Raw genomic sequence first — 19594 nt, forward strand, 5'->3', positions numbered from 1 at the left:
TGTATAGCAGGCAATCCCAGATCAAATTTAGACTCCAGTGATAAAGTAAGCTAACACATTACATATTTTAAGCACTTGTAGTTGGAAACTGATTTTTCAACATTTTCAGCTGTTTGTGTGTATTTGGCAAAGGAAGGGAAAGAGGCACGGTTTATATGAAGTAATTCTGAGTATCATTTATTGCCCTTTTACCTTTAAATTCTTTTAATTAATTGATATTTTAATTAACGGATAATTGCTTTATAGAATTTTGTTGTTTTCTGTCATACCTCAACATGAATCAGTCATAGGTATACATATCTCCCCTCCTTCTTGAACCTCCCTTCCATCTTCCCCATCCCACCCCTCTAGGTTGATACAGAGCCCCTGTTTGAGTTCCCTGAGACATACAGCAAATTCCCATTGACTATCTGTTTTACATATGGTAATGTAAGTTTCCATGTTACTCTCTCCATACATCTCACCCTCTCCTCCCCTCTCTCCATGTCCATAAGTCTATTCTCTATGTCTGTTTCTCCACTGCTGCCCTGCAAGTAAATTCTTTGGTATACCATCTTTCTAGATTCTGTATTTATGCATTAGTGTAGCTGAGCACTGAAGAATTGATGCTTTTGAACTGTGGTGTTGGAGAAGACTCTGGAGAGTCCCTTGGACTGCAAGGAGATCCAACCAGTCCATTCTGAAGGAGATCAGCCCTGGGATTTCTTTGGAAGGAGTGATGCTAAAGCTGAAACTCCGGTACTTTGGCCACCTCATGCGAAGAGTTGACTCACTGGAAAAGACTCTGATGCTGGGAGGGATTGAGGGCAGGAGGAGAAGGGGACGACAGAGGATGAGATGGCTGGATGGATCACTGACTCAATGGACAGGGAGGCCTGGCGTGCTGCGATTCATGGGGTCACAAAGAGTCGGACACGACTGAGCGACTAAACTGAACTGATAGGTTATTTCTCTTTCTCTTTCTGACTTATTTCACTCTGTATAATAGGCTCTAGCTTCATCCACCTCATTAGAATTGACTCAAATGTGTTCCTTTTTATGGCTGAGTAATATTCCATTGTGTATGTGTACCACAGTTTCTTCATCCATTCGTCTGTCAGTGGACACCTAGGTTGCTTCCATGTTCTAGCTATTGGAGATAGTGCTGCAGTGAGCATTGGGGTATGTGTGTCTTTTTCAGTTTTGGTTTCCTCAGGGTGTATGCCTACGAGTGGGATTGCTGGGTCATACGTTGGTTTTATTCCTAGTTTTTTAAGGAATCTCCATACCATCTTCCATAGTGGTTGTATCAACTTACATTCCCACCAACAGTGCAAGAGGGTTCCCTTTTCTTCACACCCTCTCCAGCATTGTTTGTAGACTTTTTGATAATGGCCATTCTGACTGGTGTGAGGTGTTTTCTCATTGTAGTTTTGATTTGCATCTCTCTAATAATGAGCGATATTGAGCATCTTTTCATGTGTTTGTTCTCTTCTTCGGAGAAATGTCTGTTTAGGTCTTTTGCCCACTTTTTGATTGGGTTGTTTGTTTTTCTAATATTGAGTTGTATGAGTTGCTTGTATATTTTGGAAATTAATCCTTTGTCCATTGTTTCATTTGCTATTTTCTCCCATTCTGAGGGTTGTCTTTTCACCATGCTTATAGTTTCCTTTGCTGTGCAAAAGCTTTTAAGTTAATCAGGTCCCAGTTATTTCAGTTCAGTCACTCAATCGTGTCTGACTCTTTGTGACCCAATGGACTGCAGCACGCCAGGCTTCCCTGTCCCTGTCCACTTGTTTACTTACCTTTAAAATTTTGATCTAGCTATGGCAAAAAACTGGAGATCTTTTTGACAGCTAGAAAGGCATAAAAGTTGTTTTGTATTATACATGCACACATATTTGAATGGAATATAAATGTATTTATGTATTTGTATATTTGTGTTAAGTGCTGTGAGTAAAAAAGAAAGGAATAGAGGCGGTCAGGAAAGAGCCCTCTAAAGAGTAACAGTAATACTTAGGCTGAAATTTGATTTTGAAAATAATTGTTCAATAACAATAATAATAATTTCAATAACAATTTGAAAATAATTGTTCTCTCTATAGATGGGTCTTAAAAATATTAAAACCAAACAGTTGCAGAGTTTTTATTTAGGGTTAATTTTAAATCACAACACATTTACTTCTAAGGTAAAAATAGTTTTTCAGTGGCATGAATTAAATATAAAACTAAATATTTAAGCATTTACTCTAAATCACATTCTTACCATATCTTAATCTTCATAAAAGTGATGGTGTAATGATGCTAAAGCTGAAACTCCAGTCCTTGGAAAAGACCCTGATGCTGGGAGGGATTGGGGGCAGGGGGAGAAGGGGACGACGGAGGATGAGATGGCTGGATGGCATCACCGACTCGATGGACATTAGTCTGGGTGAACTCCGGGAGTTGGTGATGGACAGGGAGGCCTGGCGTGCTGCAATTCATGGGGTCGCAAAGAGTCGGACACGACTGAGCGACGGAACTGAACTGAAAGATCCTCACAATTCCAAATAAAAGTTTTTGCTAAAACAGAAAAAATATTTTATCCCATCTCTTGAGGGTTTTGGTTTTATGAAATCAGTAATTTAGCACTGCTTTATTATAATATAGTAGTTAATGTAAATAGTAATTTTTACTTCGCAAAAGGTGTTTTATTATAGCATTGTATGTATTTTTGTCATCAGGCTAATGGGGAAAAAGGTTGGTATGCACAACTCAAAGATAATTAGAAATGTTGGTAAATCTTTAATTTGGGAGTATTTTTTCTTTAATAATGATCTAGGCAGTGTTAATGAAATTCTTTAACATCCGTGTTTACTGATCATTGTGGCTTAATTAAAAGGTTACAGTTACAGCATGGAAGATAAAAATAGGACCTTTTTGAGGCTGTGATGTGTTTTATTATGAAGTGTCTTTTCTCTTACTAATATGAATTAGAAATGTCTTTCTTAATCCTGACAGATTAGAAAATACATATAAAGTTATTTTATAGACTAGAATTTTCTCCGCTCTTGATGGAAATGCCTACTATTCTAAGTTATAAACACATAGAGTTTCTTTTACTATTTTGTTCAGAAAGCATTGTATGAAGAAAATGTTAAGGCTTATGTGATTTTCTTCCATCCCCCTTTTTGGTACCCACTTAAAACCACCAAAATTTACTTCAAGCTCTATATTGGCAGTATCCCAATAGAAATACAATGCAAGCACCATACTGGATTTTTAAAGTATTTTGCAGGCATATTCAGTTAGTAGAATTAGTTCTTGATATACATTTTATTTAACTAAATATATCTAGAATTTAAAAAAATCATTATGCATATAATGATTTTTTCTTACATTCTTTTAAACTACTAAGTCTTTAAAATCCAGTGTGTATTTTTTTACTTAATAGTACAAGGGAGTTTGGATTGTCTACTTTTCAAATGGTCAGAATGGGTTGTTTCTGTGTTATGTGAATTAATTCCATAATAACACATCTGTTATAGTTTTTTTTAATCTTTATTGTCATCTAAAATAAGAGGCAGGTACATGGTCAGCAAATTTTCAGAAATGGTGTGTAAGATTCTCAAGTGGTGGTGTTTGTATGATTAGACATTAGTAACCATGTGACTGTGTTTGAGAAAATTGGAGTCAAAAAATTGGTAATTGTGAGTGAGTAGCTCTTAGGGCTTTTTGTTTGGGTACGCAGATTTCTTGAAGGAGTATGTGTTGAGGGTTCCTAGGATACTGTCATGCTTGATAATTTGCAAAAGGGCATAGAGATTTTAAAAAAGCTGTTAAGCGTATGATTATGTTTTATTAGAGGGAAAAAATACTTAAAGTCAGCAAAGGGGAAAGGGTATGTAGGGCAGAGTCCAAGAGAAACGAGGTGTGAATTTCAGTTATTCTCTCCTAGTGGAGTTGCATGACAGTGCTTCATTCTTCCAATTGTCTTGTATGACAACATGTCAGAGTGGTGCTAACCAGGGAAGCTTACCTGAATCTTGGAGTGCAGAGGGTTTTTTTAGGGGTCAGTTCTGATGCTGGGAGGGATTGGGGGCAGGAGGAGAAGGGGACGACAGAGGATGAGATGGCTGGATGGCATCACTGACTCGATGGACGTGAGTCTGAGTGAACTCCAGGAGTTGGTGATGGACTGGGAGGCCTGGCGTGTTGCGATTCATGGGGTCTCAAAGAGTGAACACGACTGAGCGACTGAAGCATGGAAGTACCTACATGACTGTCTTTACTCAGTCTCCAGCTTCCCTTATTCTTTCTCTCCCCAGAGGTCAAACTGACAGGCATACAAAAGGATTTACCATAATTTACATTGTTAATATAAATTATTGGGTATGGCCCAAGATTTCAGCTATACAAAGAAATTTATCAGGCAGTATATTGCAGGAGTCAGAGGTTATCTTCCAGGAGCTAGTCTTAAGTGATCCCTCTTTGGAATGTAGAGTTTGACCCCCCAAGCTTGCAGAATTAGCCCATTATTGCACAGGGTGATTCTGGAGCTTTACAAAGGAAGGGTGTGTCTCTAGTATAAATTCCTAAAGAAACTAAAGGGTAGATGAGATTGGCAATAGCTCAATTCACCTTAAATACTATTGTTTTTTAAACAAATAGCATAGATTACTGACTCTCAGGGTAGAGCTAAATGAAGACTGACTTTGAAAAGTAAAGAATCTAACATTTAGGAGAGCTTTATAGTTACAGATTTCTTAATTGGAATCAATCTTTGAGTTTACTGACTGCCTCCTATAAATTCACCTTGTTTGTTAAAATATGTATTATCTCCATCTAATCCATATCTAAACTTCCATTTCTGTCTGTGATGAGAGGAATTAGTATCAAACGAAGGCTCCTTCCTTATCAGGGGCTTCCCTCGTAGCTCAGTTGGCAAAGAATCTGCCTGCAATGTAGGAGACCGTGGTTCAATTCATGGATTGGGAAGATTCCCTGGAGAAGGAAATGGCAACCCACTCCAGTATTCTTGCCTGGAGAATCCCACCGACAGAGGAGCCTGGCAGGCTATAGTTCATAGGGTCGCAAGAGTCGGACAGGAGTTAGCAACTAAACCACCACCAAGGCTCCTTATTAGACTAGGGAAGAAGAAGTATAGTTTGAAGGCATTGTAGAGATTCTGAGTCAGTCAAGACTTCAGGAGTAAAGATTCAAGAGAGAAGAGAGAGAGATACTCTGTGCTGGGTTTCCTCTTGAAATATTTTCTACCTCTTAAGCTCTTTGGGATAAGATAAAATTGAGCAGTGTATGAGAGGTGAGCAAAATATGACTTGAGGGAGTTGAGTGGAGCTTTCAGTAGATTTTGCTGCTGTTTTTGTCCTAGGTTTGCAGCTGGCATTGTTTGAAAGGCCACACTGAGTGGAAGCAAGCAGAAGTAGGCTAGTCTTTACTGTATCTGAAACTCAGTCTCAAACCTGCTGTGTTCCTAATTGGACTGAGGTGGTCTGCTCTTACTCTGGAAGAGCAGGTGGAAAAAAAATTAAATCCTTTCTAGAAGAAGAAAACATCATCCAGAGCTTCTACATTTTTTCCTAAGTATTTTCATGTAGTCATTCACATACAATGTGTAGTATTCTGTAAAAAAAAAAAATTACTATGCATGCAATAGGACCAATGGAAGAAAACCAGCAGTAGAAACAGGTTATACAGATTATTCATAGGTTATGTAATTCTGGAGCTATAGCAAGAGCTTTAAAATACTGTAACTAACCTAGTCATGAAAATTGACAGCATGGTGAAGTTCACTGGAGAACTTGAATCTATAGAAAGGAATCAATTAAGAATAAAGGACTGAAAATAGAGTAACTGAAATTAAGATCCCAATAGATCAGTTTAACTGTAGTTTAGACACAGCTGAAAAGAGGATTAGTCAACTGGAAGATAGTAGAAAATATTCAGCAACAGTAATTTATCTTTAAGAATGTAAAACAGAATTGGTAAAACATAATATTACTTACAAATTTGTATTTGATACCCTCCCCCCAGCCTTTGAGCAGACAAAAATTATTCATTATAAATACCTTATGTAGCTTGTTTAGCACACTCAGCTACTTGGAGTAAAGCCCTGGAATGAAAAAGTAAGCAAAATACTTGCCAATTCAAAATAGATATCCAGCGCTAGGTGGTTAAACAGGTATTTTAACATAGTAGTGTTAGAACATTCTTACTTTTAGTTGGGCTAATGGTTGTAATATGCTTGGTAATCTGGTAAATTGGTTTAGTTGCTAAGTCGTGGCTGACTCTTGTGACCCTGTGGACTGTAGCCTGCCAGGCTCCTCTGTCCATGGGATTCTCCAGGCAAGAATACTGGAGTGGGTTGCCATTTCCTTCTCCAACAGTTAAGACTGTAAATTAGAAAAGAAGTTATGGGTAAATAATTGAGGACTTGATTTTGGCAACCAGTACCTTGTTTAATCATATCTAAGACTCCACTATGAATTGTACCATTGGTATATGTACAACTCAGAAAAGAGAAAGCTATCAGTTGTAATTGACATTGCATTAATTGTGATACATCTTGATTTCAGAAATGATAATCTTAGTTTTAAATCTCACTTACGTCATCAATTGTTTGCTTTCAGTCAAGGAACTTCTTTGGGCCTGTTTGCTTATTTGTGATATTGGGATAGTATAGTCTACTCTTTAGAATTAGGAAGGCTAAATGAATTAAGAGATAAGAATAGTTTTACGGAGTAGGCATTTTGAAACCTGTTAATTAGACTTTATTTTTTTTCTTTCTAAAATTTGGCATTGTTATGATAATAGGAAGAGACTCCTGACAACTGATGGGATGGGGTGGGGGAACAGAACCCCAATATATTGGCTAAATAAGAACTTAAAAAAGAAAATTTCTCCTGGTGCTGTTTAATAAATTGTCAGACTTCATTCTTTATTCTCTCCCTGCTTCATTGCTTTCACCTGTCTTATCTCCTCAGTTGTATCTAAAGATACCACTGATTGCAATACGATGATTGATATAATGATGGAACTGACACATCAAAATAATAATATATTTTCACTGAAGTGGCTTTTAGAGAGTTCATTTTAGGAAAATTTCTAATCCTTCTAAGTTTAATTGTGATGCTTAAAATGTCAATCTTTAGTTTTGTAGAATTCTTGCTCTTCTGATGATGCTATATACATATGGCATTAATCAAAATGAATGGATCTTTTTAAGGAAGAGGCTAGATTTTGTGATGTTTGAGGCACGTGAGAATTCTTACTTTATACTTATTTTGAAGATTCCCAGTAAACGCAGAAAAACATTGTTCTTGAGCAGTAAGATATTCATAGCTTTACTCTTGTGTTCATTCTATTCTCTTTCAGGATTTTTCAAGTCACATTCAGTTGATAGGATGAAAAAATTTAAGAGAAGGCTATCCCTCACGCTTCGAGGAAGCCAGACTATTGATGAATCGTTATCTGAATTGGCTGAGCAAATGACTATTGAAGAAAACAGCAGCAAAGATAATGGTAAATATTTGGGTGAGTGGGGTGGGAAGGACAGATGCCTCTCCCTTGATTTGCTTTATAAATCCTATGTACGTTTACTTTCCTGGTAAGTTCCTAATAAGCTTCCTTTTGTTTATTTCTTTGCCTCCTTCCCTAGTTCAGTAACTTTCGCTTGCTTACTGGAATGTTCCATTCTTAAACAGTGTTACTCTACCTGGTCTCTGACACTGATGAATTCTATATCCTGTTTATCTTTCCATTTTTCAGTGGTTCTTAAATAACAATGCTTTGTATAGTAATGTCCTAGTTACGTACCTACTTTTAAATTAACATTTAAATATTTTTGTTATTCTTATAACTAAAGTTAATACACCTTAGAAGTGCACAGTAAGTTTGTGAAATTCCAGGGAATTCCCTGTCCGTCCAGTGATTAAGACTTAGCACTTTCACTGCCAAGGTCTCGGGTTCCATCCGTGGTCAGGGAACTAAGATCCCACATGCTGCGTGGTGCGTCCAGGAAAAAAAGTTTGTGAAGTTTCTGTTTGAGACTTCATCACAGATTTATAACATTATGTATGCATATTGACTGTCCACGTAGACCACAAGGTTTTCACATGACTGAATCATACTATTTTCTTATTTTATGTTGACCAAAGAATGTATCCATAGTATTGAGAGCTCTTTAGTATTATATAATATTCCACAAGTTTGGCAGTTTTTTTATAGTGTAGTTAGTACACAGATGTTAATTTAAAATAAAAAGGATTTGTTAAATTGAACGCATTATAATGCAAAATCCTGATGAAATTATAGAATAAGGCTACATATTCAAAACTGAAATAGCCCTAGGGATGTCATAATAATAGGGAAGGAGCTTACCGGAATGCTGCCCGTGTGTCATAATGTGCAGATTCTTTGGAAAAGCCTTCCTTGCCTCTGCCTGAAACTTTCCTGTTAGAGATTTGTGGCAGTGGGTGGAATCAGGAATTTCTCTATCCCCTTTAGCTGAAATGTAAATAGCCTTGTGAGAGAGGGAAAGATATAATGAAAAGCGCTCTGGATGTTAAGTTAAAAGTTATGGATTGGAATTTGGAATATACATGTATATACTTAATAGTGTATGACTCTGGGTAAGTAATGTATCGTACCCAAGCTTCTTTATACTGTTTTCTTCAGAGTGTCGTTATTTTACTCAAGGTTATCTGGCTCATAATACAGGAGGGGAAACATTGATGAGTTGGGTAGAAAATTTAATAATTTGGGTATAATTTACTTATATGTAGGAGGGAGATATTTTACATTTGAGATTTGAATCAAATCTCAAAGCTGATATTATTATGTCTTCTACTCCTCTTGCCAGGAGAAAAATCCTTAAATCTCTATGATATCCTTGAATTCTTGATATTAATTAAGCCCTGTATGTTCATTCTTGGGCTCCATGAGTATTGCTAGCTATCTGCCAGTGATACTCAGAAGTAAAGTAGGCACAGAATACTCTTCATGGATGGTTTCTGGGATACATTCTTGATAGGAATTTGACTACAAGACAAACATCTTCTTTAAAAAAAAAAGTGTGAGTCAAAGAAAATGTACATACTTTTTGGAGAGCTAATTAACATTTTTGACTCATGGCATATTTTCTGGAATACTTTAGTAATAACTGTCTTAAAATTACATGCTTAATTTATAGTGAATGGTGAAATATTTAAAAAAATTTGAAGTAAAATATAGTTTATTAAAATTTATTTTTATTCTAATAGTAACATTAAAATTAGTAAAGAAGAGAAAAATAGAAACTACTCAGTTTCCTCTATAAATTTCTCAAATTACTTGAAGTAATACTTGAAGGTGTCATAATAGACATTGATTCCTCTTCAGTTGCAGAGATTGATGGTAGCATAGGCTATCTCTGAATTATAATCTGTTATTGTTTATTCCCTGTGTATAAAGAACACGGGACAGTTTTCACAAAGATGCAATACTTTTCTGGTCATCTATCAAAGCTTGATAGCTGGTTCCAACATACTCTTTCTTTATGGAATTTATCTTAGACAGTAAAAAGCTCCTAAGATCAGTAACACATACCGTCTGTCTGAATATGATTTAACAAATGAGAAGAGATAGACTATATTTTTTAAATGATCTCTTCACACGCTGTATAACCAGTTTGTGAAACAAGTGGTCTTTGCCTAACCATGTAGAGGCAATGCTAACTTGAGGAAGAACATAGGTTATGAATTTCCTAAGTAAACTACCTTTGAACCAGTTTTTGATCTCTTGTCTCTTATTCAGTCGCTTGTACCAACAGAATACTCTCTCTTGCATTATATGTAGGCAAGTGACTCTCGTGCATATCCTAGAATAAAACGAATGAGAAAGTACACATAAATGGAAATAATACTCTCAAAATCTTAGAAAAATTATAATGCATATGATAAATTTAGCATAATGCCTTAAAGATTTCCACTACTTTTAAAGATATAGAATATTATTATCCTACTGAACTGCCTAGTTAATTGCTGTCATAATCTTGAAATATTTGAGTAATTGACCTCATCTAGTCTCATGACTTCAGCTACTGTGTACATGCTGACTACACCTAAATTTGTCTCTCTAGTCAGGATTTTTGTCTGAATCTTTAGATTCATTTCCACATGCTTATTTGGCTTCTTCACATAGACATTTAATAAGAATCTTAAACTTAATATGACCAGACCACAAATCTTGATTCCCTCCCCCAAAATCAGCGTCTTCTCCAGCTTTCCTCGCTTAACCTAAACCACTTAAAGCTAAAAATCCAGGAATTATTCTTTTCTCACTTTTAGCTTTCTGTTCGCCGTTTCTCCCCTCCTGTACCAGTGTAGTTTCCTATATATTTACTACATAGATAGCTTTCAAAAACTACTAATGGTAGTCATTTGTATACTAGTAAGTGAAATATGTTTTTGCCCCCATTCATTATTAAGTCACTGTTCATTTTGCTCGGCTTAAGTTAGGATCCCCAGTCTTTGATCAGCTAGCTACCATCAGGGAATGTACATCCAGGCACGGGCATGGACCGATGTTCGGCGTTACTAGTTAGGCACTTCCCCTACCTCTAGTCTGGTGTTTTATCCAGAGTAGATGACCTAGGCCTGTGGGGTCCTTGAGGATTGTTTTGTCCCATCCTCCGTCTCTCTCCTCCCTTCAGAGAGCCATTATTAGTAGAGGCAGAGACTAAGTGGCCTTCTTGGCTCATTTTTCCCAAGCCCATGCCTTGGTCTTGTTCTGTGGATCTGAGTCACCTGCTCTTTTTAAGTGTTATATTTTTGTAATGTTTCTGCATGGTTTTAGATCTGTGATTTTTTTCTTTGTAAACTATTGAAAAATTCTAAATTGGGGGTAATTTCAGAACCTCTATGTTGATACGTACTTAAGTACTTCTGTTTTATTTACTAACTTGACATACTTTTTTGAATGTCTAGCAAACAGGGATATAGTTATTTCAGGCCAGGATTGTGTCTTTTATATACTGCTGCTGCTGCTAAGTCGCTTCAGTTGTGTCCAACTCTGTGCGACCCCATAGATGGCAGCCCACCAGGTTCCCCCATCCCTGGGATCCTCCCGTCAAGAACACTGGAGTGGGTTGCCATTTCCTTCTCCAGTGCATGAAAGTGAAAAGTGAAAGTGAGGTTGCTCAGTCGTGTCCGACTCTTAGTGACCCCATGGACTGCAGCCTACGAGGCTCCTCCGTCCATGGGATTTTCCAGGCAAGAGTACTGGAGTGGGGTGCCATTGCCTTCTCTGCTTTTATATTCTACAGCATTCCTAATCATAAGGCATATATGAGGCAGTCAGTAAATGTTAGAATTATGGAAACAATTTTGAGATGTATTAAACAGATCAGAAACCTGTGGGCTATATTAGTAGCTTTGTGATTGCTAACCAATTTCAATTGTATTAAAAACAGAGGGGTGGGACTCAGAGAGGAGTGGGAGGGGAGGTTCAGGAGAGAGGGGACATTTAAATATATACACACATACACACACACGCACTTATGGCTGACTTATATTGTATGGCAGAAACCAATATAACATTATAAAGCAACTATCCTCCATTTGGGGCTTCCCTTGTAGCTCAGTCGGTCAAGAATCTGCCTGCAGTGCAGGAGACCTGGGTTCGATCCCTGGGTTGGGAAGATCCCCTGGAGAAGGAAATGGCAACCCACTCCAGTATCCTTGCCTGGAAAAATCTCATGGACAGAGGAGCTTGGTGGGCTGCAGTCCATGGGATCGCAGAGAGTCAGGCATGACTGAGCAACTAACACTTACTTATCCTCCAATCAAAAAGTAAATTTTTAAAAGTGGATCTTTAAGTTACTGGATCAGTTCCAAATAGTATTTTCTGTAAGTATTTTTCATAGAAATTATTTTAATTCTAGTACTTTATATGCATAGCCAAAGAAATAAGGTTAAATGTAATGATCTCTATCATAATCTTTTGTTTTCTTTTTTGCTTTCTCAATCCTTTTCATGTCATCCTGGATCTTGGGCTATTAATGGAATGATTTTTGGATACTGTGAACTGCAGAGCCTATCGTGAAGAATGGCAGGCCTCCGACCTCGCACAGTATGCATTCCTTCCTCCACCAGTACACAGGGTCCTTTAAGAAGCCCCCATTGCGGAGACCACATAGCGTTATTGGAGGAAGCCTTGGTTCCTTCATGGCAATGCCCAGAAATGGAAGCAGATTAGGTAATGTATCTGCTTTTTAAAATTTTTCTGACTGTGGGTTATGTCCATAGCTAGGTTTCAGCTGTATGCAAGTCTGCCCGCCTTTATTATCTAGTTTTTTCTTGTAAGGTAAAAATCAAGGGAATAGGAGAGAGAGCAGAAAACTGGAAGGTTCTGGACAGGCAGTAGTGCTGACACTAAGGAGGAGTAATGTTTGAAAACCTGTTCACCAGAAAGAAGATAGAGCCCTGAAGAGGTAGATGTAAAATTTCAGGATGAATAGCAGTTTGAGATGGTGCTTAATTTGGGGTCATACCTCAGTAACTCCAGGTTATCACTTTTTGATAGCTAACTGCAATAATTAGTATATATGATTATTACCTGAGTTGTTATTCTTGTCTTTGTGTCATTTTAAATCTAAGAAAAATATATGTCTGCAAGTTTCTGTTTATTTCTCTGGTCTTTTTTTTATGCTTTCTTATCATGTTTTGTTTTTTAAATAGTTTTAAATATTATTTTATAGACTCATGACATAATTATATTTACTGAAGTTTCTGAAGGTTTTATTCTGCTTGTTTCTTTATCTACTTAATCTTGCCATGGTATCAACCCACAGATTATTTTCTTATGTGTTATTTTTGAGAGGATGAGCTTGTCTACAGGGGTTTTTGTCTGTGTCTCAGACTGGTTCATGAGAGATGATTGTTAAATTTTCAGAAAATTGGCAAGCTGATTGTTAATCATAGCCATTATTGAAATTTAAATTATATAAACTTACAATTAAGTAAATCAAATTAAAAATGTAGGTAATAAATAGCCAGAAGTCATTATTTCCTAATTATTTTACTACAGTTAACTGTTGCCTACTACGCTTTTGGGATATTTCTCCTATATCTGAATACTCAAAAATACTAATGTCATGGTGTTCATATTACCCAACCAGGTGTTCAGTGATACCATACTGGTAGCTTGAGGTTTGGCCACAAAGGGAGTATTTACCCTCACAGAAATTGGAAAACACTTCAGATCAGGGCTTAATTTGTTGTTCTCTTGATTGTCTAGACTAGGGGTTGGCAAACTTTTTCTGTAAAGGTTCACGCCGTAAAAATTTTTTCAAATTTTGTGGGCCATATATGGTCCGTTGCATGTCATCTTTTTAAAATAATCTGTTAAGGATGCCAAAACCATTTTTAGCTCAGGGCCATACATAAACAGGTCATATATACTGATCCTTGGTCTAAACTTAAAGTGATGTTGAAAATATTAGTAATGCAGATTAAATTTTAAAGTGGGTTATGTCTGTCTGTAGCTATTAACATTGTGAATTATACAAAAATGAGCCATTTGAGAAGTAATTTCTTAAGTAAGTTCTTCTATTACTTAAGAATTATTATCTGATTCAGAAAAGAAGTTGCTCATACTGGTGACAAATGAATGAAGTCTTGACATAAGGCTTCATTGCTTCACTCTTTTCTTATTGATGGAAGTGAAGATACCAACTGGTATTCATGTCGGAACTAGCTTGTTAGTGACATGAGGTGTTTCTTGGTTGAGTCAGATGCTACCAAGTATTTACTCATAGTCTGAAATTGATAAACTCCTTTGTAGTCCTCATGTGGGAGAGCAGATTTCTGTTTTTAAGTCTACCTTTTACTGAAGATGTAGCTCTTTTGAGAGTCATCTGCCTTTCTACAGAAAGCTCTCATTTTCAAGTGGGACACCCAAGGCTTCATCTTTTATTTCACTGTGGTGGCTAAATCCAGGCACACTCTTACCAAGATCAGAAACCCCTCCAAAGAAAGTAACAAGTCAGTTTTTACATAAAAATTTTGGACCTTCAGTTCTCTGTCTCTGCTTCCTGGGTATTAAGCATGCCATCAGGCAAACTCAGCTATACATTTTAAAGTATATTCAACATTTTCTGAGGAAGATTTGTAGATTTTCGGAAGACACGATTAAATTACCTTTAACATTTTTGAAGAGTGGTAGAAAAGAGTGCTTGGTCTCAGATGTCTTTAATACCATCAGAATAGGAATCAATCACCCAGTACATTGACTTCTACTGCCAAATTAATTTTTTGTTCAGTATAAAATTTCTCCAGAAATGTGTCATTAAACTGTATTCTTAAATTACATATTGGTCTATTAAAAACTGTTATTTTTGCAGCTGCTTATCAGTGTGAATAAGAATTTTCCCAATAATGTATTACCAAGACAAAATACAGAAATGTATGAAATCTAAGACTGATTTGATGAGACCCTGGAGTTCAGTTTTTTTGTTAATTTAAATAGTTCTCATATTTTTGTAAGTAAATAACTAGAAGTTCAAATTTGTAGTTGTAAAATACTATTCTTATTTATTTTACATGTTGATATTTCATATAACATTTCATTTGAAAGAAAAGGTTCAGTTGTCTGGTCCATACTTTGATATTTTCTTTTTCTTTTTTAGTAAGTGTTTAAATCAGTGTAGTATTTGTTGAGCTACTTACTAAACAAATTTAGTTCGGTTCTAGGAATAGAAAAGCAAATAAGTCAGATTCTGCCCCCAGGGGATCTCATAGCTTGATATAAAATCACATGAACCAAAAACTGCTCTTCAACACAGTTGGTGTGCTAGGTGTGGGCACAGTGTTCATTTGTGTCTGAGATAGAAAAGACCTGATGGCATATGAGCATACTGTTGAAGAATGAATTCACCACATTGATAAAATGAAGAAATAACCTCTTACAGATAAGAAAAAATAAAAAGCTTGCTAAAGCACTTCAGTGTGGAAGAACATGATACTTTTGGGGGAGTGAATAATTCTGTGGAGAGGACCCATGGAAAGAGATGTGTATGAGATCTAGCATATGTTTCTGGTGGGCTACTCTGGCTCGATGAATTAGAAGGTGATTGACCAATGTAAATATAAGAGCAGGTATAAAAGGAATTAATCTCCCTACCCTCTACTCCCGTTTAACTTTTATTCTTATTTAAAAAAATCATAATTTACCTTGCATTGTAAGTGAAATATGTTTTTGCCCCCGTAGATTTTGTGGTACTGTATTTGTAGTTATACAAAATCAGTACTCAGTGAATACTTTTTTGAATTGTTTTTTTAACACTTGGGGATGGGGAGCTACATTAGCAACTGTAAAACAGTTTTTTTAAAGACTATGCAAAGAACCAGTTCATCTTGATATGACCCAATGGCACATTATTAAATGGAAAGAATACTAAACTAAATAAAAGTTCAGGTTTCTATTTTGGCTCTGCCTCTAAGCTCTGTGACCTTTGAAAGTCGTTTAACCTTTCAAAGTCTCAATTTCTACATCTGGAAAATACGAGAACTGACTAAATAATCGTCAAGTGTTATTTTTGGTCTCTAATTTTATTATTCAACTCTTGCTAATAACTTGAATGTTAGTTTTTTAAAAATAACTTTTTATAATCTTAGAGCATAAGAGGATTTAATACTACTGTTTTAGGACATTTGTCCTAAATGTGCAGTTTTTATTAACTGCACACTTGTGGTACCCAGAATGTAAAAGACCTTTTATGCTATGATTTTTGGCTGTTGGCTGTCTACATCTTACATATAGAGATAATAAATTATGTGATTCTGTAGAATTTAATACATCTCTTCTAAGATAAATAATATTTCATTTTCTAATACAGATATTGTTCATGAAAATCTAAAAATGGGATCAGATGGCGAGAGTGACCAAGCTTCTGGGACATCATCTGATGAAGTCCAGTCACCTACGGGTGTTTGTCTTAGAAATCGTATACATAGGCGGATCTCAATAGAGGTACCATTTTTTAAAAAAAAAACAAATATGCCTGTGTTTGTGTGTATAAATACATAAGAATAAATGCCTATTTGAAAATTTTCATGACAGCAATGACACCTCTAAGAAAGTTGTTTCTTCACATTAATAAAAACTAGTCTGTGAATATTTTTTCCTAATTATCTATTATACCAAGGCACATATACAGTAATTATACTTAAACATTCTGCAAAATACTATGTAGAGTCTTTGTAAGGGAAATTTGAATTTTCAAAAGTTTCAGAAATCCAAGATGATACATTAGGGAAAGTCTTCCTTTTAGAAAATATTTTAATTATTTTTTTTTTTTTTTTTTGAGAGTTGTGAGTTAAGCTTTATTTGGGGCAAAATGAGGACTACAGCCTGGGAGGCAGCATCTCAGACAGTTCTGAGAGACTGCTCCCTAATTAATATTTTTGAGATTCATCTAGGTTTTCAGATTTTATAAATTTTTTTATAAATTTTATAAATTTTTTATAAATTTTATAAATATTTCAGATTTTATAAATATTTTCAGATTTCAAAAAGTATACAAAAAATAAGCACCAGCTTTTTTTCCTTGCTTTATATTATGAATATGGATATCACTTCCTTTTTTGGTTTATTATACCTACTAATCTCTGTAGCACATGTTAAGTTATTTCTCCATGTGAAAGAATGAAAAGCTCATTTCCTTCTCTCTGTCAATGTTGTGTATAACCTTGAAGACAGAAGTTGATTATGAATATTATTTTCATGTGTATACTATAGATTAAAAATAATTTTCTCTAGAAAATTGAGCACATTTTGAAATAAGAATGTTGTTATTTTCTTCAGTGCTGTTGAGGTATTGATGATTAGGGTATTTGCCCTCTTGGTTGATTGCATTTTTGCTGATCAAAGATTGCTTCTGAATCAGTTATGCAAAACAATACCAGTTTTTAAATGGTAAAATACCATCTTCAGCTCTTGAAATCAACTTGATATCTGTTCATTGTTGTTTAGTCACTCGGTCGTGTCCGACTCTGCGACTCCATGGACTGCAGCACGCCAGGCTTCCCTGTCCTTCACTATCTCCCGGAGCTCACTCACACTCATGATAACTGTTCATATCACTGTATAAATTACATCACAATAGTAATAAAATTATTTACTTCTCTTCACCATATGTATGATTTTCTTTATTATAGGTTTAAAAGTTTTATTTAATACTAGGATCTATATCTGGACATTGAGCTGTATTCTCCCCCAAAGGTGACACACTCTTTATATTGTATACTTTAATATCTGGAAAGACCCCCATACCCACACATATATTTTTATTTATTTTAGAATGTTTTTGGATATTGCTTTCTATTTATTCTTCTAGATAAATTTTAAATGTTTTGTTCCAAGAATAATCTTACTGTGATTTTTTTAGAGTGATGTAAAACATAAAACTAACTTGGGAGAATTATTATTTTCTCAATAGTTGAGAACATGATATATTTTGATACTTAAGCCATATATTTCCCAATAAATCTGTGTACGATTTCTACACATCTCAGTTTTATCTCCTGATTTATTATTAATAGCAGGAATTTATTTTTGGAGAAGGCAATGGCACCCCACTCCAGTACTTTTGCCTAGAAAATCCCATGGACGGAGGAAGGCTGCAGTCCATGGGGTCGCTAGAGTGGGACACAACTGAGCGGCTTCACTTTCAATTTTCACTTTCATGCATTGGAGAAGGAAATGGCAACCCACTCCAGTGTTCTTGCTTGGAGAATCCCAGGGACGGGAAGCCTGGTGGGCTGCCGTCTGTGGGGTCGCACAGAGTCAGACACGACTGAAGTGACTTAGCAGCAGCAGGGATTTATTTTTATAGAATTTATGTTTCTTGGTGTGATAATATAGGCAAGATCTCTGTTTCTCTCAGTTCACATAATTAAATGAAATAGAAATACCTTTTACTTATTTCCACTGACATAGCAATAATAAAATATTTCAATTATCTCACTGTGTTGCATGCAAAATCATGCAATATCCACATGATTGGTTATTCAAACCAACCCCATTTTATGGTAGACTTTGCCTATTCCTACTATATGGTTTTTCCAGTAGTCATGTATGGATGTGAGAGTTGGACTATAAAGAAAGCCGAGCACCGAAGAATTGATGCTTTTGAACTGTGGTGTTGGAGAAGACTCTCGAGAGTCCCTTGGACTGCAAGGAGATCCAACCAGTCCATCCTGAAGGAGACCAGTCCTGGGTGTTCATTGGAAGGACTGATGCTGAAGCTCCAATACTTTGGTCACCTGATGCGAAGAGCTGACTCATTTGAAAAGACCCTGCTGCTGGGAAAGATTGAGGGCAGGAAGAGAAGGGGACAACAGAAGATGAAATGGTTGGATGGCACCACCGACTCAATGGACATGAGTTTGGATAGACTCTGGCAGTTGGTGACAGATAGGGAGGCCTGGCGTGCTGCGGTTCATGGGGTCGCAAAGAGTTGGACACGATTGAGCAATTAAACTGAACTATATGGTGTGCTGTTCATGGGGTTCTCCTGGCAAGAATACTGGAGTGGTTTGCCATTTCCTCCATTGGACCTTGTTTTACCACAACTCTTTACATATAACCTCTCTGGCTTGGTTAGCCCTGCACGGCATGGCTTCATTGAGTTATGCAAGCTCCTTTGCCAGGACATGTGGGTCAAGAAGCAACAGTTAAAACCGGACATGGAACAACTGACGGGTTCAAAATTGGGAAAGGAGTACAACAAGGGTGTATGTTGTCACCCTGCTTTTTTAACTTATGTGCAGAGTACATTACGCGAAATGCCAGACTGGGTAAAGCACAAGCTGAAATTAAGATTGCCGGGAGAAATACCAGTGACCTCAGATATGCAGATGATAACACCCTAATGGCAGAAAACGAGGAACTAAAAAGCCTCTTGATGAGGGTGAAAGAGGAGGGTGGAAAAGCTGGCTTGAAACTCAGCATTCAAAAAACTAAGATCATGACATCCAGTCCCATCAGTTCATGGCAAATAGAAGGGGAAAAAGTGGAAGCAGTGACAGATTTTATTTTCTTGGGCTCCAAAATCACTGCAGATGGTGACTGCAGCCATGAAATAAAAAGACACTTGCTTCTTGGAAGAAAAGCTATGACAAACCTAGACAGCATATTAAAAAGCAGAGACATCACTTTGCCAACAAAGGTCTATGTAGTCAAAGCTATGGTTTTTCAGTAGTCATGTTTGAATGTGAGAGTTGGATCATAAAGAAGGCTGAGCGCTGAAGAGTGATGCTTTCAAATTGTGGTGCTGGAGAGGACTCTTGAGAGTCCCTTGGACTGCAAGGAGATTAAACCAGTCAATCCTAAAGGAAATCAACCCTGAATATTCATTGGAAGGGATAATGCTGAAGTTCTAGTACTTTGGCCACCTGATGTGAAGAGCTGACTGATTGGAAGAGACCCTGATGCTGGGAAAGATTGAAGGCAAGAGGAGAAGCGGGCAGCAGATGATAAGATAGTTAGATAGCATCATCAACTCAATGGACATGAATTTGAGCAACCCCTGGGAGGTAGTGGAGGACAGAGGAGCGTGGCGTGCTGCAGTCAACAG

General features: G+C 36.6%; 1 protein-coding gene across 4 annotated transcripts in view; it reads left to right on the forward strand.

Moving 5' to 3' along the window:
- CDK17 (cyclin dependent kinase 17) overlaps positions 1-19594 on the forward strand; it is a 111456-nt gene that overhangs the window by 61994 nt on the left and 29868 nt on the right. For all 4 annotated transcript variants that reach the window (XM_027542102.1, XM_027542103.1, XM_027542101.1 and 1 more), the window contains exons 2-4: positions 7354-7500; positions 12049-12213; positions 15854-15987. In XM_027542102.1, coding sequence (XP_027397903.1) covers positions 7383-7500; positions 12049-12213; positions 15854-15987 — 417 coding nt within the window. In that variant the 5' untranslated portion in view covers positions 7354-7382. The remainder of the gene's footprint in view (positions 1-7353; positions 7501-12048; positions 12214-15853; positions 15988-19594) is intronic.

This window comes from Bos indicus x Bos taurus, chromosome 5 (genome assembly GCF_003369695.1).
Source record: "Bos indicus x Bos taurus breed Angus x Brahman F1 hybrid chromosome 5, Bos_hybrid_MaternalHap_v2.0, whole genome shotgun sequence".
In the NCBI taxonomy this organism is placed as follows: Eukaryota; Metazoa; Chordata; class Mammalia; order Artiodactyla; family Bovidae; genus Bos; species Bos indicus x Bos taurus.